The sequence below is a fragment of the Solanum lycopersicum genome, chromosome 2, assembly GCF_036512215.1.
Source record: "Solanum lycopersicum chromosome 2, SLM_r2.1".
Classification (NCBI taxonomy): Eukaryota; Viridiplantae; Streptophyta; class Magnoliopsida; order Solanales; family Solanaceae; genus Solanum; species Solanum lycopersicum.
In genome coordinates, this window is record NC_090801.1 from 63,177,666 (window position 1) to 63,196,548 (window position 18,883).

Sequence of the window (18,883 nt, forward strand, 5' to 3'; positions counted from 1 at the left end):
TAAAGTCCAGAGTGGAGGGGGTTGGGTCATGACTCAATTGGGATGAAAATTACGAGGTCAATCTGGCTAAGGATTAACAACCCATATTAATCTTATGCAAGATTAATATCTATTAAAGGAAAAATATTTAATTAATATGAATATTTTATTATATTAATTTTATTTAATATTAAATTTTGAAAATAATAATTAATATTAGAAATAAAATTATTTTTAAAAAGTATATTTAAAACAATAAATAAAATTCCCTTTTTAAACTAGTGGACAAGTATTTAGTTATTTATATCCCCTTCGTCTGAAAAGGGAAAAAGAAAATAAGTAAGATTTACCTCACTAATATTTTTTGCCAGTTTTCTACATTTTTTCTTCTTTACATTCACGTCACTGTTTTTTTCTCTCAGTTTTGGACATTTTCGAAAGAGCATGAACCTTTTAGAAGAGAGACTAGAAATTGTACTACTTAATCATATTTTAATAGATTTTTAATATATACGTAAAGAATTAAAATTATTGAATTTAAGTGAATCAGTGTAATATTAGAACTTTATTTTTTTTTAAAAAAATCATTATTTTGAAGTGCCTATAAGTGTCATAAGTATCATATTGATAAAAAAAATAATAACAAATATCAGATTGTAAAAACTATTCTATTTGTCTTATATTAGTTATCTACTTTATCAAATTTAGAAAGTGTTAATTATTTTTTATATCATTATTGTAATTAATTCTTTTTTAAAATATTTTTATTTATAAAAATTACAAAAAACTTTTTTAAAAAATGAATTAGTAAAGTTATTTTTTGACTTATTAAACACTTCAAAATGAAAGTGATCAAGGAAGGAAGTGTATTTAAGTGTATACCAGTGTACTATATTATTTCTAATAATTTTATTCTCTCTATTGAAAACATGCAACTCTTGAACATCTCAATAAAATAATTCACCTTAATTGTCGCAAGAATTAATTAGAAAAAAGACAAAATAAATTAAATGAGATATTTATTCACATATACTGTTCACGAAAAATTCTAATCAAACTTGATAATTACAAACTGCTTTCTCTAATCATAATTATTTATCATTTGATTTTTTCACACATAAATTAAAAGGGATAATTTTATATTATTTTATTCAATAATATTTGTTCACATTTTATAATATGGGCCGATCCATATGGACTTACTCTGACCCAAAACTTATCGTATCAATTCAGTCTACAAATTATCTTCTGGTAAATCTCAAATCTTAATTAAGGAAAATACAATTTAATTTTCCCTTAATTTCGTTATTATTTGAAGAAAAGAGAATCTACGTAACTTTGCTTTTCTTTTTGTCTTCATCCTTGTCCTATTTTTGTTCTCCTTTTCGATGTTTTTACCAGATTAACGTTTCCTTTTCGAAATTGAAAAGTTGCAAGTTGTTTCATTTTGTTTTTATTTTGATTTACCGTTATCTTTATTAATTAATTTAATTTATTGTTTATTCTCTGACAAACAAGACAAAGCAAAGTACTTTTCCTTTTTTTTCTTCCTTATACTAATGGTAATTTTGTCTCTATGCCCACTACTTTAAACTAATTTCACTCTTAAAAAGTTGCTGCAACAAAAGTGAAAATATACTATTGCAACATTTCACCTAATAGGAGAATTGTGCGGTGACTGCACTATTAAATTAAATTAGAGTACCACTATTCACTTTTTCATATTTATTTTAATTCATCGTATCAATGAGATGAGGGTTTTTTTGTCAAAATCTTTTATGAAATTTGATATATATTTTATTCTCCTCATATAGAGGTAAACCGCTTTCCAATAACTATAATTTCATATATAAAAATATTTAAATTTAAAATCTTTAATTAAGAATAAATAAATATTTACTATTCTACTGCGATCTCTTTTACGAATGATTTCTCACTCTAGTTAAGCTTACGTTGCGGAGTAGTAGTAATATTTTTGGGGAATTATGACTAGGACTAGACGAGGTAACACGTGAGCAGACCTGCAGCAGGCTGCAAGTGGTAATCCAATTAATCTATTAATTAATACTAGATTGGAGTAATAAATTTCTATTGTAATATAAACTCTTGCCAAGGTATATACTTTTAAGATGGTCCACATATGACGAGGATCAACTAAGATTTTGGGATGATTTGTGACTCATTTTTCTAGAAGGTTCTACTTTGATATCTGCAACAATTTGAAATATCTGAGATGTTCCATTCATTAAATATAACTAGTAAAAAGCACTATAATTTCTTTTATATAATACAATTGATGTTTGATGATAATGTCAAAAACATTTAATGGATTCAAAATATCACTCTTGCTGAGATTGTATTTACTCTCGTTACTTTAGAAATTCTAAGTTAGAACATAAAAAAAGTTTAATTGAATATGTTACTTTCAAGTACTCGAATTAGAATTGCATTATAACCTATAGCCTATATAAAATTGTACCATAGCCTATAGCCTGTACAGCCATATGTAATTTTGGACACCATGTGATTAAAGTTTTAGTTTTGTCAATCCCAAATTTAAATACTCCATATTTAAAAGGAAAAATTATATTCAATTATAAATTATTAATTTAAATTAAATGTTGTAATCACGGTTTTTTTAATTTTAATTTGTAGAAATACTTGATTTCACTCACTACTTTTCCTCACCTCTTTCACATTTAGACAAACATAAATGTTAAATTGTATTTGTATTTGTATAATGCGAGAGAAAATTATATACACAAATATAAATTTCCTCTAAATTTGACAGTAAAATTCAATTTAACACTTAAACTATATGTGTGTTTAAATACCCCTTAACATCTTTTAAGTGAATTTAAATACACCCGATAGCAGACGTGACAAGTACAAAAAGTCACTGCGTGAATAAATACTAACTGAGCCCCTTTTTTTTGGGCCAATAATCTTTCTTTCATTCATCTTCTTTACACCCCACCACCTCAATCGTTGCGCTTTTTTTACAAACAAAGCTGCCTACATACAATTTATACAAGTGAGATACAAATAACAAAATTATACTTATAAAATATTACTATAGTTTTTATATTCGCTAAACTTAAACTTGGCTAAACAAAAAGAAATGGACTCTTACGGCCTTTTTCTACGGTCCGAATTCTAAAAGCTCATAAACCATTAATCGTCATAGATGAGGCTGGTGTAGTGAACAACAAAATAAGCTGACGCCAAGAAAATGAAGGTTCGTTAGATCTGCCAGCACACGAGCCTCATAGGGTAGCCAATAGATAAGAAATGCCCACGCCATAGCAGTTAGCACGCATATCAACACATTCTTCAACAATACCCTACGCTTTTCAACTCTCACGTTTATGCACGCGCCAATCATCTTCCTAATTATGACGTGTGTTCTTAACGTGCTTTCTGAAAGCGAATGGGATAACTTTTTTTGGGTTTTCCCTCCATAACAGAGAAGAAGTAAATTCGTTTCTTGTGTTCTTCCATATTCATTGTTTATCTTTTCACTCATATAAAAAATTCTCTTTTCATCTGTTCTTCTACATAATATATATAATCCTCCAGTTCTCATAATTCCATTATTAAAAGCTTACGATATCAGTGTCCCGTATTATCGAATTATATTATCAATGGCAGCACCAAAAGTAGATGCAGAGTATCTGAAGGAAATAGAAAAGGCACGAAGAGATCTCCGAGCTCTCATCTCCAGCAAAAACTGTGCTCCTATTATGCTTCGTTTAGCGTATGTATGCATAATCATCAAGTTTTGTGTTGAAATTGATTTTTGATCTGATATGATAAAGATGTTTTAATTTGCAGGTGGCATGATGCAGGAACCTATGATGCTACAACTAAGACTGGAGGACCTGATGGATCAATCAGGAATGAGGTAGAGTACAAGCATGGCGCTAACAGCGGCCTCAAAATCGCAATTGATCTTTGCGGTAAGCTTATTAGCCTTTTGTTTTTCTGGAGTTTCGCGTATATAAGAGATCTAGTGATAATCTGACGGAAATGAATTTGTGTTCATTGATAATGTAATGATTTTAGTTCAAATATATGAGTGCTTTTGATTGATTTTTTTGGATGTTAACAGCGCTAATCACGTCATGTTTTATTATATCGCTTTGCATACTGTTTTTGAGTTCTTATTGGAAGATGAAAAGCTTATCATATCATATTTATGAAATTCTGTTAGTTTGTTCTGCATATAATTGGAGTCTTTCTTTGTGGTGAACAGTTTCTTATGCCTCTTTCTTTGTTCCTAGTATGGGAAGTGAAATTTACTTCGTACTGTTATCATTTTTCAGTTGAAAGCATTTAGGAGAGGTTAGAATTTGTTTAATTTTTACACAGCCACACATAAACTCCCTTACTAGAACTGTAGATCATGAAGCGACTTGAAAACTTTGTATGTATCTATCATCTCCTCCCTGTTTAGCGAAATTTTTACTATTTTCAAGAAAAACAGACAATTTCTAAGTTTTCTCTAAATGAAGATAGACTGGTCCTTGTCTGCTGAGTACACATCCTCCTCATATGCCATATTTTGTTTACAACAAGTGCTTGTTTTGTCAGTTTCATTAACTTTGAAGATACTAAATCCTATCTTCTAATAATCTTTTGTGTTATATGGAGTACAGAAGAAATTAAGGCCAGACATCCTAAAATTACGTATGCTGACCTCTATCAGGTGAGAGTACTTGTGTCGAAGATCTGTTCAAAATTTTGGGGAAGTTTTGTTTAATATTAGTTGTATTAGTAGTAGTAATGCAGAGGAGCAAAAATATTATGGTTTTTACGGATTTGAGTTGTGCGTAATTACCTTTTTATTCTGGACTGCAGCTTGCTGGAGTTGTTGCTGTTGAGGTAACTGGAGGTCCAACCATTGATTTTGTCCCTGGTAGAAAGGTACAGAAAAGATGAAGACATGCCTCCTTTTACTATTTTGAACTTCAAATTCATTTGATGGGCTTGTCTTTAATTAGTAAATTCCACCTTTACATCAGGATTCATTAAGTTCACCAGAAGAGGGACGCCTTCCTGATGCTAAACAAGGTTAGTCTTCTAAAAAGTTGGCTTGGCTGATCTATTACTTGAAATTAAGATAAAAGGTAATAAACTCAATTTTTCCTCTAATTCAAAATGTGAAGTTTACCCTCTGGGATTCTTCTCATTTGATTGAACAGGTAACCTTATCAGTATCACAAATTGACAAGGATCCTCATCCTCTTGTAGGGAAGGAATCCATGAGAATAGAAGATAAAAATAATGAAAAATAGCTAGCTTGTTTAAGATTTAACCTTACTGGCACCTGAGGTGCGAATGGAATATTGAGTTGAACTTGATTTAGTGCATAAAATCAAGTGGAGCCTCATCTATCCTAGTTGCTTCAATTATCCTCATTATGCCATATTCTGTGCCTGATTATTGTTGTTGCATCATTTTGTTTTGAACAACTTGAATATTATTTTCTTTTACTTGGTTCTGCATCTATGTAGAAGTGATGTCAATAACCTTGGAGATGTCTCTTTGCTAATTTGCACTGGTTGCCTCCTAAACATGTTTTATGTGGGGTTCCCATTATTCTAAAGAAAATTTTGTGAAGGAAAATATATTCCAATCGGAGAGAGCTCTTGAATATTATGAACATTGAACTGGACTTGGTGATATCCTATTGCAAAAATTGTAAATATTGCTAAAACAACTGCCAGCTACCTTTGACTAATTAGAAGAATTGGCATGAATTTCTGAGAGGGCTCTACAACTCAGTGCTCTGATTTTGAAACATAATTCTCTGCATGTTGCTCATCACTTACTTTGTTCCATGTTATAATGCCTTTTTAGGTCCACCGCACCTGAGGGATGTTTTTTACAGAATGGGACTCTCTGATAAAGATATAGTAGCATTGTCTGGAGGACACACACTGGTATTTTGTCTCATGAATCTGCATTTAGATATTTAGATATTTCTCTCAAATGATAATGCTGTTTGTCTTAAAGTTCCTCTTTTGTGTTCACTGTTACAGGGAAGAGCACACCCAGAGAGATCTGGCTTTGAGGGCCCTTGGACTAAAGAGCCTTTGAAATTTGACAACTCATACTTTGTGTAAGATTAGTATATGGTGGAACCTCTTTTTTATTTCATCATTGTTAAAAGAATGATTTCATGACTACTTGCCTAAATGGTACAATGATCTCTTAGGGAGCTCCTCAAGGAGGATTCAGAAGATCTCTTAAAGCTTCCCACGGATAAAGCTTTGGTTGAAGATCCACAATTCCGCCCTTATGTTGAACTTTATGCAAAGGTATTATATCTCATATTTCCGTGCATTGTTTTAATGGTCAATTGTTGCAACACATAGTTTACATTTGTAACCACACTACATTGCATAATGCATGGAGGAAAATAACATAGAAAACCAGCAAGGCTGACTAAACTGTGGAAGTTTATCTCCACTCATTTGTCACTCTGTCGATATACATTGATGATTAAAGGATTTGCATGCTAGACTATTATTTCCTATTGATGGTTTGACAAACAGTTAACTATGTGAGGGGTACTGGAATATTTTGCAACCTTAAGTAGTTCTGGTTTGCTGTGAGACACTTGATATTTAAGCCTATGGTACAATCCTTGACTAGTCCACCCAGCACCAAGGTCTTTCACTCCCATATATGTTTAATTTGTAAACAAAATAATACACAACTATCTAGTAGAATCTTTCATCCAACTTAACCACAATCAAATATATCTATTTGGCTAATGAGCTACACTATTCTTCAAAAATTTTGGCGATCTCACTGGTAAAGTTTTCTGCAATAGCTAATATCTAATTTGTGTGACAGGACGAAGAGGCTTTCTTCAGAGACTATGCAGAGTCACACAAGAAGCTCTCAGAGCTTGGATTCACACCACCTTCATCTTGCTTCAAGTTAACAGTAAAGAACAGCACGGTGTTGGCACAAGGTGCCGTTGGAGTTGCTGTTGCAGCAGCTGTTGTAATATTGAGTTACTTCTATGAAGTCAACAGGAGAATCAAGCATTAGTAAGCACACACGTTCCATAAAGCTCAATATTACATTGGGGAACTCAGTTGAAGCAAAATGGAAACTGAATAGCTCCATAATTCAATGTCATCAAAATTGGCGATTGTTATTGGCACCGCTAAGAATGATGCTAGTATTTCTTTATGTTTGATCAATAAATCTTGGGATGTGCTGAGTGTAGCTACTCGAGTGTAAAATAACATGTCATTGGTGGCTTTGAAATATCATAGACCTACTCATGTTTCAAAAATATTCTCTGATTGAGAAAGAATTGTTCACGGATTGGCATCACATTTGTCATTTCTCTGTCTTCTACTAGTTTTAATGTCACTTATTATAGTTTATCGCACAAGAGCATAAAAGAAATTAGAGATACGTTGTAATTTTAATCTCATATACGCGCGAAGTCTCCACTATCGGGTCAAAACTCCATTGAGATATCTGTAAATATATAGCCTTTAATTAAATCCAAATGCTAGTATCAGTTTTGAAATGGCAAAATGGGGGTTGTTTTAGTCCAATCAATGCAATCGACTATTTTAGTCGTTTGTTTGTTCGTCATTTGGTAGTTCTCTGTTCATTGTAGGAGTAGTAATACTCCATACAATTTTGTTTCTCTAGAGTATAAAATTATATGCTACTAGCACAACATTAAGTCATGTATTACTAATATTTATATAAGTTATGTGAAAATCTATAACGTAGAATGTTGAGTTATTTAAGAATTTAAAATAACAAATTTTGGTGACTCTTAGCTAACTTGGAATTGAACTTACCGTCCGATATTTGGGTTCGCAATTTATTTTACATTCGCAATATTGTTGAAGTATCAATTTTATAGCGCAAGTTGAAGTCAAGAGATCAGGAATATACGAAATTGTCCCAAAGTTCGATAATTGACAACTATAAATGTCAAAAATGAGCCAACTGACGCTAATTCGTCCAATTCGTCTAGAATTTTAAGGATTGGAATAAAAATAATTTAAATTGGCTTCAATCTTAACTCATTCAAGTCTTAGCCATGTTAAGATAATTCTCAACTGAGCCCAATTTAATTTCTAATTTCAACTCATTTTAAAACTCTTTATTTGCGTTGATGTAACGTATGTTTCTATATTGAAGGTAATAAAAGTTAAATAACAATATATAAAATTATTGAAATTAAGCTGCTCATGACCTAACACAATTTTTAGTCCATTTAAATCTAACTCATTTGAGCCCAAAATAAATTTGGATGGGTCAAGACCAACTCAATTTCTATTTCAACTTATTTTAATATCTCTAATTTCAATCCAACCTTCAATTTGACACCCCCAAGGCCCTAATCCAATATATATGATGACGCGGAGTTTCACACATAAAAGTTCCAAATATCCTTTTAATTTTTACTAGTCAGTTATTTCTAAAATAAATTTTCATTTTTATTTGTTACTTTTGACATATTAAGAAAAAATATTTTTTTCTCATGTTTTATCCTTAATATCAAATACTTTTTCCCAAATCATTTTCTAAGACATCATCTAATAAGGGATATTTTTTTAAAATATTTATATCATTAATTATTTTCTTAGTGGTGTACTGAATCAAACTGTGACGTAAACGGATAGAGTAATTTGCTTCAAATTTTATTTCCTCATTACAAAGAGCTTAATTGCTGAATAATTTTGACATAAATAATCCAATATTAATTAGTATTTGCCTATTTTTTTCCGTCTTACAAAAAATCACAAATGATTCCTTTCTTTTTCCTCCAATAAAATGCCTACGTCTACTTCCTTTTCTCCTCCATGCTATTCACGAGTCATTATCATTGTCATACGTAAGAAGCAAAATAACCAATTCGTTTCTTTTATTGTTCTATATTCATTGCTTCTATACATCACCCTTACAAAATTCCCCTCCCCAGTGCTAGCTCTATATATAATTCCCGTTTCCTATTTTCATTCATCAAATCAAAGTTAAGCCAAAAGGCGAAGATCATTTGGCATAATATATAGTTTCAGCGTACCATTCATGGCGCCACAAGTAGATGAGAAATATCGTGAAGAGATAAACAAAGCACGAATAGAACTTGGAAATCTTGTAAAATCGAAGGAGTTCAGTGCTCCTGATTTCCTTCGTTTAGCGTACGCATCCCAATTCACAATTGCCAATTCTCATCATAACGATGATGCAGCAAATGCTACTTCTACTCATGATGCCACAAAAAAGAAAACTCAATCTGCCAATAATAATTCTCTCAACACAATTGGTAAGTTTATATTTCATATGAATCGATTGTTGGTGTATCTTTTTGAATTAGACTAAAAAAAGAAAGTAAGAGAAATAAATCGAAACAGAGGGAGTACTATGCACCTTCTTATTAATGCCTTTATATTGCAGATAAAATCAAGGCCAATCATCCCATAATAACGTATCCTGACCTCTATCAGGTGAGATATATATATACTTGTTGTATCAATAATAATTATCCGTTTTGTAATTTGCTAATTTAATTAACACCAGATGCATGCAAGCTAGTAATTGTTGAATATTTGGTACTGCAGCTTGCTGGGATTGTTGCTGTTAAAGAACTTGGTGGTATAGACATCGAGTTTGTCCCTGGTAGAACGGTACGCAAAGGAAATATGAAAATTTATAATCCTATGTCATACAGTTTAAGAAAGACTTTTAAAAATTGTGATTTTAAACCTGTTTGACCGGGTGACTGTGAATCAAGGATAAGAAAGAGAATTTTAAAGTTAATATTTCTAATTATAGAAAGATAACATTATTTTAGGAACGGACTAAAATGAAAATTGTACCACATACATTGGGACAATGCTAATTAGTATACTACTCCTTCTGTCCCAATTTATATATGACACCTTTTATGTTTTGAGAGTCAAACAATATAAGTTTGACAGGAAATTTGCGCATGAAATCTTCAATTTTTTTGAAATGAAATTTATATATTTATAAACTACGTAAAATATACTACGAGTTATAATAATTGATAATTCAAAATGTTTAAAAGACCTGTGAAAAATTTAAGATCACAGATAGACTTGCTTGACTCTTGAAATCTGAAAAGTGACGTATAAACTTCTTTACCCTATTATTTATTTGAAACGCATCACTAAATTTTGCTACCTTTCTACCAGGAATCATTAATTTTACCAGATGAAAACTGCCTTCCTGATGTCAAACAAAGTAAGTTATATGTAAATTAGCTGATCTATATATCATTTTGAAGTTGCTATATTCCTCCATACGTCTTGTTGTTTACTGTGTTTCGATGCTGTTTTTTCAGGTCCAGAAGAACTAAGAAATGTCTTCCGAAAAGTGAAAATCTCTGATCCCAAGCATATAGTAGCATTATATGGAGGTCTCAAACTGGTATATGCATATATAGATCTGCATCAATATACTCATATTTCTCACACGTATATAAATGCTGTTTCGTCTTATCGTTCCTCTTCTCGGTTTGCTGCTACAGGCCACAGCTGGAGCTCAGGCTACAAATTTGAAATTGGACAACTCATACTTTGTGTAAGATTACTATACACCCAGACTTCTTCTATATTTCAACATTCATTACAAGGAAAAAAATGTCATATTTGCTTTTCCAAATGATATCTTAGGGACCTCCTCGACAAGAAGAAGAATTTAAGTCCCGCGGAAAAAGCTCTGCTTGATGATCCGGAATTTCACCACTGCGTGCAATGTTATGCAACGGTATTATAATAGCTCATGTCTATTCTCAAAGTTCAATTGTTGCAACTCATCATAAAACTCTTCAACATTATAAACATATCTACTGTGGACTGTGGCCCCTAAACAACTGTATTATCTCCAACTCAAAATGATTTTTCATATTCAGCATAAAGAGGATTTCTTTGAGGACTATGAAGAGGCACACAAGAAGCTCGCTGATCTTGGCTTACCATATTCAGCATTTATCAAATCAACATTAGAAAAAAGTGCATCACAAGTGAAGAAGGTGCTGGCGGCACAAAAGGCTGTTGGAGTTGGAGTTGCTGTTGCAGCCGCGGTTGTAATATTGAGTTTCTTCTATGTAATCAACAGGAGGACTGCTAAGCATTCGTCATATCAGTACCAGTAACATTGGTGGTGAACTCAATTGAAAGAAAAGATATGAACAGTTGGACTCCATGGTTCAGCTATAATAAATCTTGGATATCTCCTATTAACCTCAGTTGTAAACATTCATCAAAATTCAATAAAAAAACTTGAATTCCTTTTGAGCAAGAATTGTTCACAAATTGCATTTCTTGGAGAAATCTAGTACTGAAAAAGAAGAAATAACTTTTTATTGAAGAATAATTGCCATAGGCACCAACAATATCAATAATTAGACGCTGCCTAAAGACATTAGGGTGTTACCACATAACCACCTTCTTGAGGAAGTATGGAGTAAAGGAGAACAAGTTTATCTCCGATGATAGTTAAAAATCAATGATGTTACCGTAATTTAAAAGGGAAATTAGACCTACTAATCATATAGCTAAAATAAATAAATAAATAAAGTTAGTCAAGCTCGTGGACTCATCGACAAAGTAATGTCTTGAAAAACCCTCAATCTTTTCTCAACTTTCCTTGGAAGGATTCCAGTATCTTTGCTTCCTTCAGGCTTGAATGTTTCCTGATTTGATCCCAGAGCGGCTGCAATTATAGCATCTTCAAAATCCTTGCTATCTGGCAGCAATCCTGCCCATATGTTTTCTGTTTTCTCTGGTGAAATTGACTGCTTTCTCATCTTATTTTCTGGTTCACTGATGATTGTCCCAAGGGACTCGTTTCTCATTAGTTGAGTTGCGTTTCCAGATCTTGTTCTCTTAAGACTCTCTGGAATCGGGACATTTGCTGGTTCATTCGTAGTCTTGGTCGAATAAAATGGTGGAGCATCGATATTGAGTAGATTCCCATACGAAATATTTGGGTTCATACTCTTTTGCAGAGAAGGAGCTGTCTGGTTTCTGATGATGTTAGTAGAATTGATGTTCTCATTAGCAAATTCATCTTGAGGCTGGCTTAACTTGGTAGGTTTACTCAAAGTGCTAGTAGTATGTTCCTTGCAAGGCTGAGGCTGCCAGATAGCAGAAGAGCCCAAGAAGGCATCAAACAGTTTCCTTTGTTCAATTCTATCACCACCTTTATTCATCATTTCAGACTCGAGGTCGCGGAGCATCTGCTGTGCTCTTTCGTAGGCCTTGAGATGAGAATCTACACCTCTGGGGCCATCTATCACCGCTGGTTTAACTCTCCTAAGTGTCTCTTTTGCCTCACCTACTCTCCCTTGTTTCATCAAGCAGATGCCCAAATTGCACATTTTGTTGTTGTCTGGTGCAATCACTAGTGCCCTACGATAAGCATCCTCAGCTTCAATGTAGTTATTTTGTTGCATCAGCGCCCACCCTAAATTCCCCTGGAAGATTGACAAATAATTGTTATCAAACAATATTCATTTTCATAGGTGAGATCCAAAACTATGAAGTACAAGTCTCACAATTCTATATTTACCAGTAATCTAGTTGCTTCTTGCTCCACAGAAACCTGAAACTTCTTCCCCTGGGATCTCGCAGTCTTCGTACGCTTTCCATTAAAGGCCAAACCTTGTTGTATCAAAAACAATTTGTGCCTCAACAGGACTATTTGGTCATCCAATCTTCCACATCTCTGCAGATATCACAAATTAAGCAGATATTTAAACGGAGGATAAAGAAGAACTGTGTTTATTCAAACAGTAATAAGCTTCTCAGATACTAGAGATGATAAATTGTTATGAAAAATGTAGCAGACCTTATATAGGTCCAAAAGGATATTGTCAAGAGCTTCCTGTGCTTGATCTGAACACCTAGTTCTCAAAGACTTAACAGCTTCAATGGCTTCTTCAGCCCTATTTTGTTGCTTCATTACAATTGCCATATCTTTGAGAGCACTATCAACTCTGTCTCCTGCGTTAATAGCTGCCCAAAACAATGGAATCGCCCTTTCCGGATCCTTTTCGACCAACTGAAAAATATAAATGAAAAATAAATCACGTTACTTCCATAGTAGAACCAACCAACAATACAATGATTGGACTTCTCCTTTCAAAGATAAGAAAATATGTATCTAAACAGAAGTGGATCTTGGATTTAAATAGGGCTGAGTTCCAAGGGAATAAAACCCATATCTTATCCCCAAATGCAACAACAACATACCCACTATAGTACCACAAAGTGTATGTAGATAACTGTAACTCTACATTTAGAGGCGAAGAGATTGTTTCCTCTATCTTACACCCGAATGAATTTGAAAAGTTAAAAATTAAATTATGTAGGGAAAGAAGCTTACTTGAACATTTTTGGCTCTAACATAAGGGCTGTCGCCAATGGGGACTTTGTGGGCAACGTGAAAGGATTCGGAACGAGTTCTGGAGACTCCAAGGGGTTTGGCCGGAGAAGATGGAGCCGACTTGGTGGGTCTGAAACCTGGGGGTGCATTCCACATATCTTGCAACATCTTCGTATATGCGAAATGTGATTGACAAGAATATGTGGAATCTGAACAGTAATGGAGGGAGAGTTGAGAAGTGCTTAGGAGAATAGAACAAAAATAGGGAAGAAGGAAGAGAGACGGACTGACAAAATTTCAAGTTGGGTTTAATTTACGGAAACATTTTCAAATTTACGACCGTTGGAGGTTACCGTTTGCTTACTAGCCGTTGTCTATCTCATTATTTATTTACCAAATTCAGTATATATATTGCTAATTTACCCTTGCATTTGGTTTTTGTTTTAGTAAAAATAAAGGTTTTTAGTCCCTACACTTCTACTAAAGGGTTTTTAGGCCCCTAAACTTATGGTGGCCTCATTTTTTTTTACCAACAAGGTTGTATGTTTTTTTTTTTCTTAAAATAATAATATAATTCCATCTAAAATTTGTTTTTGATTTTTTCTTTTATAGGTATATATTATTTTTGTATTATTTACGACAAGAATTAAAATATGTTAATTAAAAAAATATAAATTCTGATATATACTTTAAAATAAAAAAAGAAAAATCAAATCTTAAGAGACTATTAAAATAAAAAGACTTGGTTCTTAGAATTGATAATTTTTCACCTTTTCTTATCTCAAAATTTTAGAAAAATAGACATCAAATAAAAATACTAGTACAGTTTTTTTGTTTGGAAGAAAAATACTTAAGAGGCATGTGGCACTGAAATTAGCTCAAGTCAAATGAAGGCCTCTAGAATTATTTGTAGTTCTTGATCTACCACTGCTATTAGGTAGCATAAACACCGGGTGTATCCTCCCATTAGAATTTACATGACACCAGTTTTTAAAAAGATATATTTTTATATTTGAAATAAATTAATTTTAAACAGCGAATCGTATCTTTAATAAGACCATTTATGGTCGCACAAATATTATAATACATTGCAGATCCTAATTTCTTTTACAAAAACAATTTTTAATTAAAATTTATAAAGAGACAAGCTGTATCATATATATATATATAGGAGGGATCGGTCACTAAGAATTATTGACTTAAAATATCATTATAAATATCATCTCTTATCTATTTATTAGATTTTAATTTCTTTTAAAATTGTATATGGAAAACAAAAGAAAAGATATTTTATTTTAGGCTTGGAGTTTATGCTCCCGTCTATTACACGAGGGCGGAAGATGGATGCCGATTGACCTGGTAGTCTTGGTTAAAATTTTACGTATCTTAAAAATATTTTACGATTTATTAATTCAAAAATGTTAAAATTCAAAACACATCAATTTCAAATCGTGACCCGTAGATATATTCCTCCAAAGTCCACACTCCACACTCCACACTCCACTCTAAGCTTACTCCTTTTAAAACACTGTGCGCTCCCATCTAATAGAGCTAAAGCCCAAGACCCATTTAATTTATGTAATTCACTGCAATGACAAGTGAAAACTGCGCAGATAAGCTTAACGAGCAAAAGGGGAAGAAACAATGACAGTTCTCCATTTTTGTTTGAAAGGACGAAAGGATATTGTTCCTGCTGACTTGCAATTGGAAGTTGAGTAATAGTGATCAAGAAGAACTAAAATGTGTGTGCTCATGTCATGATGAAAGAAATAATTGTCTTAAAAAACATAAATGCGACAGAGATTGCATAACCGAAGACCCTGACAAAATGAACAAGATCCTACATGCCTCAAGCAGTACAGCAACTGATAGTATATTTTTCCAGACAGCAAACTAGAAACATAGCGAACAATGCACTTCACAAATCTAAGGACCTCGGAAACTGTCTGCTTTGTCCAGTCTTGAGATACCTGAGCTTGAGGACTCTCCCATTACATCAGGAGAAGATGTTGGATGGTGTTCGCGCTTCAAAGAAGTAGGCAGTCCTGAAACTTCCTGAAAGAAAATTAGAAGGAGTAACATTTCTTTAGGCTAAATTTACACAATTTCATGATTAGGATAGAGAATGTCATGTTGCAATGTTTGCACTCGATAAGAATTCAGATGACTGATTTTCCACTCAACATTCAATAGCAAGCAATTATTTATACCATTATCTGAAGGAATCAAAATTTGAGAAAATCAACAACCCTGGCCAAATCAAAACCAGTTGCCACCGGAAATACAGGCCTTAGATATAGATTATTGCTATGATTCCTTCAGACAGAAATATCAGGTGCAGATGTAATATTTCCTCTTTATAATGCAGTGACTTCACTATTTTAATCTTAAATGCAGGCATGTGTGCTCAGGTGAAGCACCACAGCAAATAAAACCCTAAGAACTATTTCCTCTGAAGTTATCTCATCTTAGGGGTTATAAGAAGAAAAAGGTAAATGCTTCAATTCAATCGTTACAGACACAATACAGTGCTTCACTTTCAGAGATGGCCACAGTAGCAATTGCTGTTTACTGTTAGTCAGCCCCCAGTCTTACATTTAGCAAAGGACAGTTTAAAATTTCACTGCAACATAAAGTATCAACATGGAGGATGAAGATGAATCATGAACTACAAAACCCTAGATAAATGAACGTATTAGGATGCACCATTTAATAGACCTATTAAACAATTCTTATCAAATTTGGATGACATAATAAATGAAATTTTTGTTGGAAAGAACAATTACCTGTATCTTTTATTGTTTTATTCAGTTTCATTCTAAGTTGGAATGAACCTTATTTGACATGCTTTTTTCCTTCCAAAGCGAAATAATCACTCCGTCGAAAGAAATGAGATTATCGCGAATACACACATTAATTAACCAAATTGCCCAACAAAAACTGTAGCATAGGGTTTCATGCAGCGTCCTTTCATTGTTAGGTTTTCATGCAACGGTTTACATTAAGCAAAAGATGGCAACTTACAGAAGAATACAAGTAAGAAAGAATAACATGGCTGGGGTCCTCAAACTTGAGAGCTTATCACACAACTATACTCATGAGATTGTTCCCATGTGACACTGATATAGCAAGAAAAAGTCATTAATGCATCTTACCTTCATCAAATGCAGTCTCAAGTCACAAGGCCGAACTTGATTACCAATACAGGCCATAACAAAATTTGAATATTGAAACAAAACATCTGCAGCAGCTTGCTTCTTTTCTTCGATCTGGAATTGTAAATGAGAGTTAAAGCTAATAACACAATATAGAAATAAAAACTGCAAAAAGTCTCTTGCACATTGCATGGTAAATGGTAATCAAACTTTAACTTTTCAGCAATCAGTTGTCACTCCAAAAATAAGGAGAACATTAACAGTTCACTGAAGTCGCCAATAATATCTTACATTATTTTCCATCTTAGATGGGTTAACTCATTGATTTACACACCAGTGGCATTCCAAATACATGTATTGAAAAGACAAATGACAGCAAATGCTTAAAAAATCATTAACAATCAAACTAATCTTGAATAGATTTTTTTGTATAAGGTAAATAATTTAATTAATGTAAAAACTCCTGTAAACAAGCTTAATACAAGAAAAATAGAGAAACCCACAATGATAAGCATCTGTATGAACGTCACACAACCTTCTGAACTAATAAGAACTTCACGGTACACCAAAAACTAAGTAAAAATAAGAGACTATTTCTGAGAATAAAATATATATGCCTATATCTCTATATTTCACAGTCAAACACTTCCATCAATCCTCAGAGATATGAAGAAAACTCTCATTTAGTGGGGATTTCCACTTCAACATTATTAACAATCAAAATTTCCCATACAAAATTATTTCATGGACAAAAAAGGTTCACTCTAGATTATCATTTTTCACTTTGATCCGATTCCTTTTTTTTGTTTCTTTAGCTAGCACTTTACCAAACTTAGTCAAAGTTACAATCTGAGGAATATACCTCCTTTTCTTTACGTTCCTGCTTTAAAGAAAGATTAAGGGTAGATTTGCCACTTCTTAAGCCTTCACTGATTGCAATTGCCTTTAAGGAGGTAATCTTTTGCCACAGAATGCAAAACTAGAGTCTAGAAATCAATATTCACTACTTGCTTAATCAAACTAGGTGATTTCTTCACATTTGTCGTCTAAACCTTGATATGCAGAATTACCCAGTACCCCTGTGTTGGTAAGAGGTAGTAGGGTAACCAGTGGAATAGTAGAAGTGTGCCTAAGAGGTAGTAGGGTAACCAGTGGAATAGTAGAAGTGTGCCTAAGCTAGACATGATGACACCATAATTAAACAAAGACAACATAACACTACTTTCTTTAAAAAAAAAGAGAGAGATGCAAGAAGAAGCTCCTTAATTACTCAAAGAATTGATTGATTACAAACATAAACCAATTGAGATATCACTAAATAATATTCAGAATTTCAGCATTTGGAATGATCATCAAATTTTGATAAATTTGATTTCTCCCCAGTTTTGATATTCATTCTAGACTTAAATACTACCAACAACAAGGGCACGGGATTTCAAAATCCAAGGTTCAAGATTCTTTCTTCCATTCTTATAACTACTTTATGTTTGGTAATACTGGTTCAAATTGATCAAAGATACCGACTTAATCGTAATCTTGTATGTCACTTTTTCCACCAAAACAAGAAATTGTTACAATTGTTCAACTGCATCCGATACAAGGACTAAATTACTTGCTAAAGACTTGAAAGAAAAACCCAATAAGAAGCTCCGATTAAGCTTCAAAAAACCACAAACAATGTGGAAAGTCTATTAAAATCAAAAGCAAAAGACCTAAAGTCGCAACTAAAAACTCAACAAAAATTAAAAAATTAGGGCTACAAAGCAAAAGGATACCAGACCCAGGATAATGGAAGAAAGCAGAAAGTTCGATACCTCGTAATCGTCCTTCATGGCTGAAATGGGTTTCTCCTCCGTTCTGTTTCTCCCTCAAATAACCTCAGTATATTAATATAGATTATAGAAACCATATTAATATAGGAAAAAACGATATAAATAATCATCAGGGCCCATTAGCTCAGTTGGTTAGAGCGTCGTGCTAATAACGCGAAGGTCGCAGGTTCGAGACCTGCATGGGCCATTTATTTCTTTTTTTGCAATTAAAATTTCGCATGGCTGACATGATCTGTTTTAACTTAACTTTCTTCTTTTTCAAATAATAGAATTTCTGTGTTTTAAATTAGGGAGTTTGAAAAATAAAAATATAGCGTTTAAAATTTGAACTTGAAGTCTAAGATTATTAAAATGTTTTTAATGATTGAGCCAACATCTTATTTCATTAAGAGATTTAATCTGTGTACAAAAATAAAAATCTTATATATAGAGCAATTTATTTTTATCAAAGGAATTCGATTGAACACATTCATCTTATAAAATGAATAAAAATCTCATGTATAGAACACATTC

General features: G+C 32.8%; 3 protein-coding genes, 1 long non-coding RNA gene and 1 other non-coding gene across 5 annotated transcripts; 3 read left to right on the forward strand and 2 right to left on the reverse strand.

Annotated features, from left to right (window-relative positions):
- Positions 1-3,470: 3,470 nt before the first annotated feature.
- LOC101264583 (L-ascorbate peroxidase 5) lies at positions 3,471-7,335 on the forward strand. Its single transcript, NM_001329785.1, has 9 exons — positions 3,471-3,736; positions 3,814-3,938; positions 4,638-4,687; positions 4,840-4,905; positions 5,004-5,052; positions 5,842-5,924; positions 6,024-6,103; positions 6,200-6,302; positions 6,844-7,335. Exons 1-9 carry the CDS (start codon positions 3,624-3,626, stop codon positions 7,042-7,044), a joined length of 870 nt encoding a protein of 289 aa, NP_001316714.1. The 5' UTR covers positions 3,471-3,623; the 3' UTR covers positions 7,045-7,335.
- A 1,496-nt stretch (positions 7,336-8,831) lies between these two features.
- Positions 8,832-11,298, forward strand: LOC101264282 (L-ascorbate peroxidase 3). Its single transcript, XM_004232456.4, has 8 exons — positions 8,832-9,295; positions 9,427-9,476; positions 9,591-9,656; positions 10,188-10,236; positions 10,337-10,422; positions 10,523-10,575; positions 10,668-10,761; positions 10,907-11,298. Exons 1-8 carry the CDS (start codon positions 9,058-9,060, stop codon positions 11,147-11,149), a joined length of 879 nt encoding a protein of 292 aa, XP_004232504.1. The 5' UTR covers positions 8,832-9,057; the 3' UTR covers positions 11,150-11,298.
- Positions 11,299-11,332: 34 nt separating this feature from the next.
- Positions 11,333-13,679, reverse strand: LOC101265401 (protein POLLENLESS 3-LIKE 2). The gene is made up of 4 exons (XM_004233695.5): positions 13,384-13,679; positions 12,847-13,059; positions 12,568-12,723; positions 11,333-12,472 (listed from the first exon to the last, which is right to left on the reverse strand). The coding sequence occupies exons 1-4, from the start codon at positions 13,549-13,551 to the stop codon at positions 11,579-11,581; spliced, it is 1,431 nt and encodes a 476-aa protein (XP_004233743.1). The 5' UTR covers positions 13,552-13,679; the 3' UTR covers positions 11,333-11,578.
- A 1,362-nt stretch (positions 13,680-15,041) lies between these two features.
- LOC101263964 (uncharacterized) lies at positions 15,042-18,485 on the reverse strand. The gene is made up of 3 exons (XR_739902.4): positions 18,353-18,485; positions 16,539-16,652; positions 15,042-15,438 (listed from the first exon to the last, which is right to left on the reverse strand). It is a non-coding gene; the product is annotated as an uncharacterized lncRNA (long non-coding RNA).
- Positions 18,484-18,557, forward strand: TRNAI-AAU (transfer RNA isoleucine (anticodon AAU)). The gene has a single exon. It is a non-coding gene; the product is annotated as a tRNA-Ile (tRNA).
- Positions 18,558-18,883: the final 326 nt, after the last annotated feature.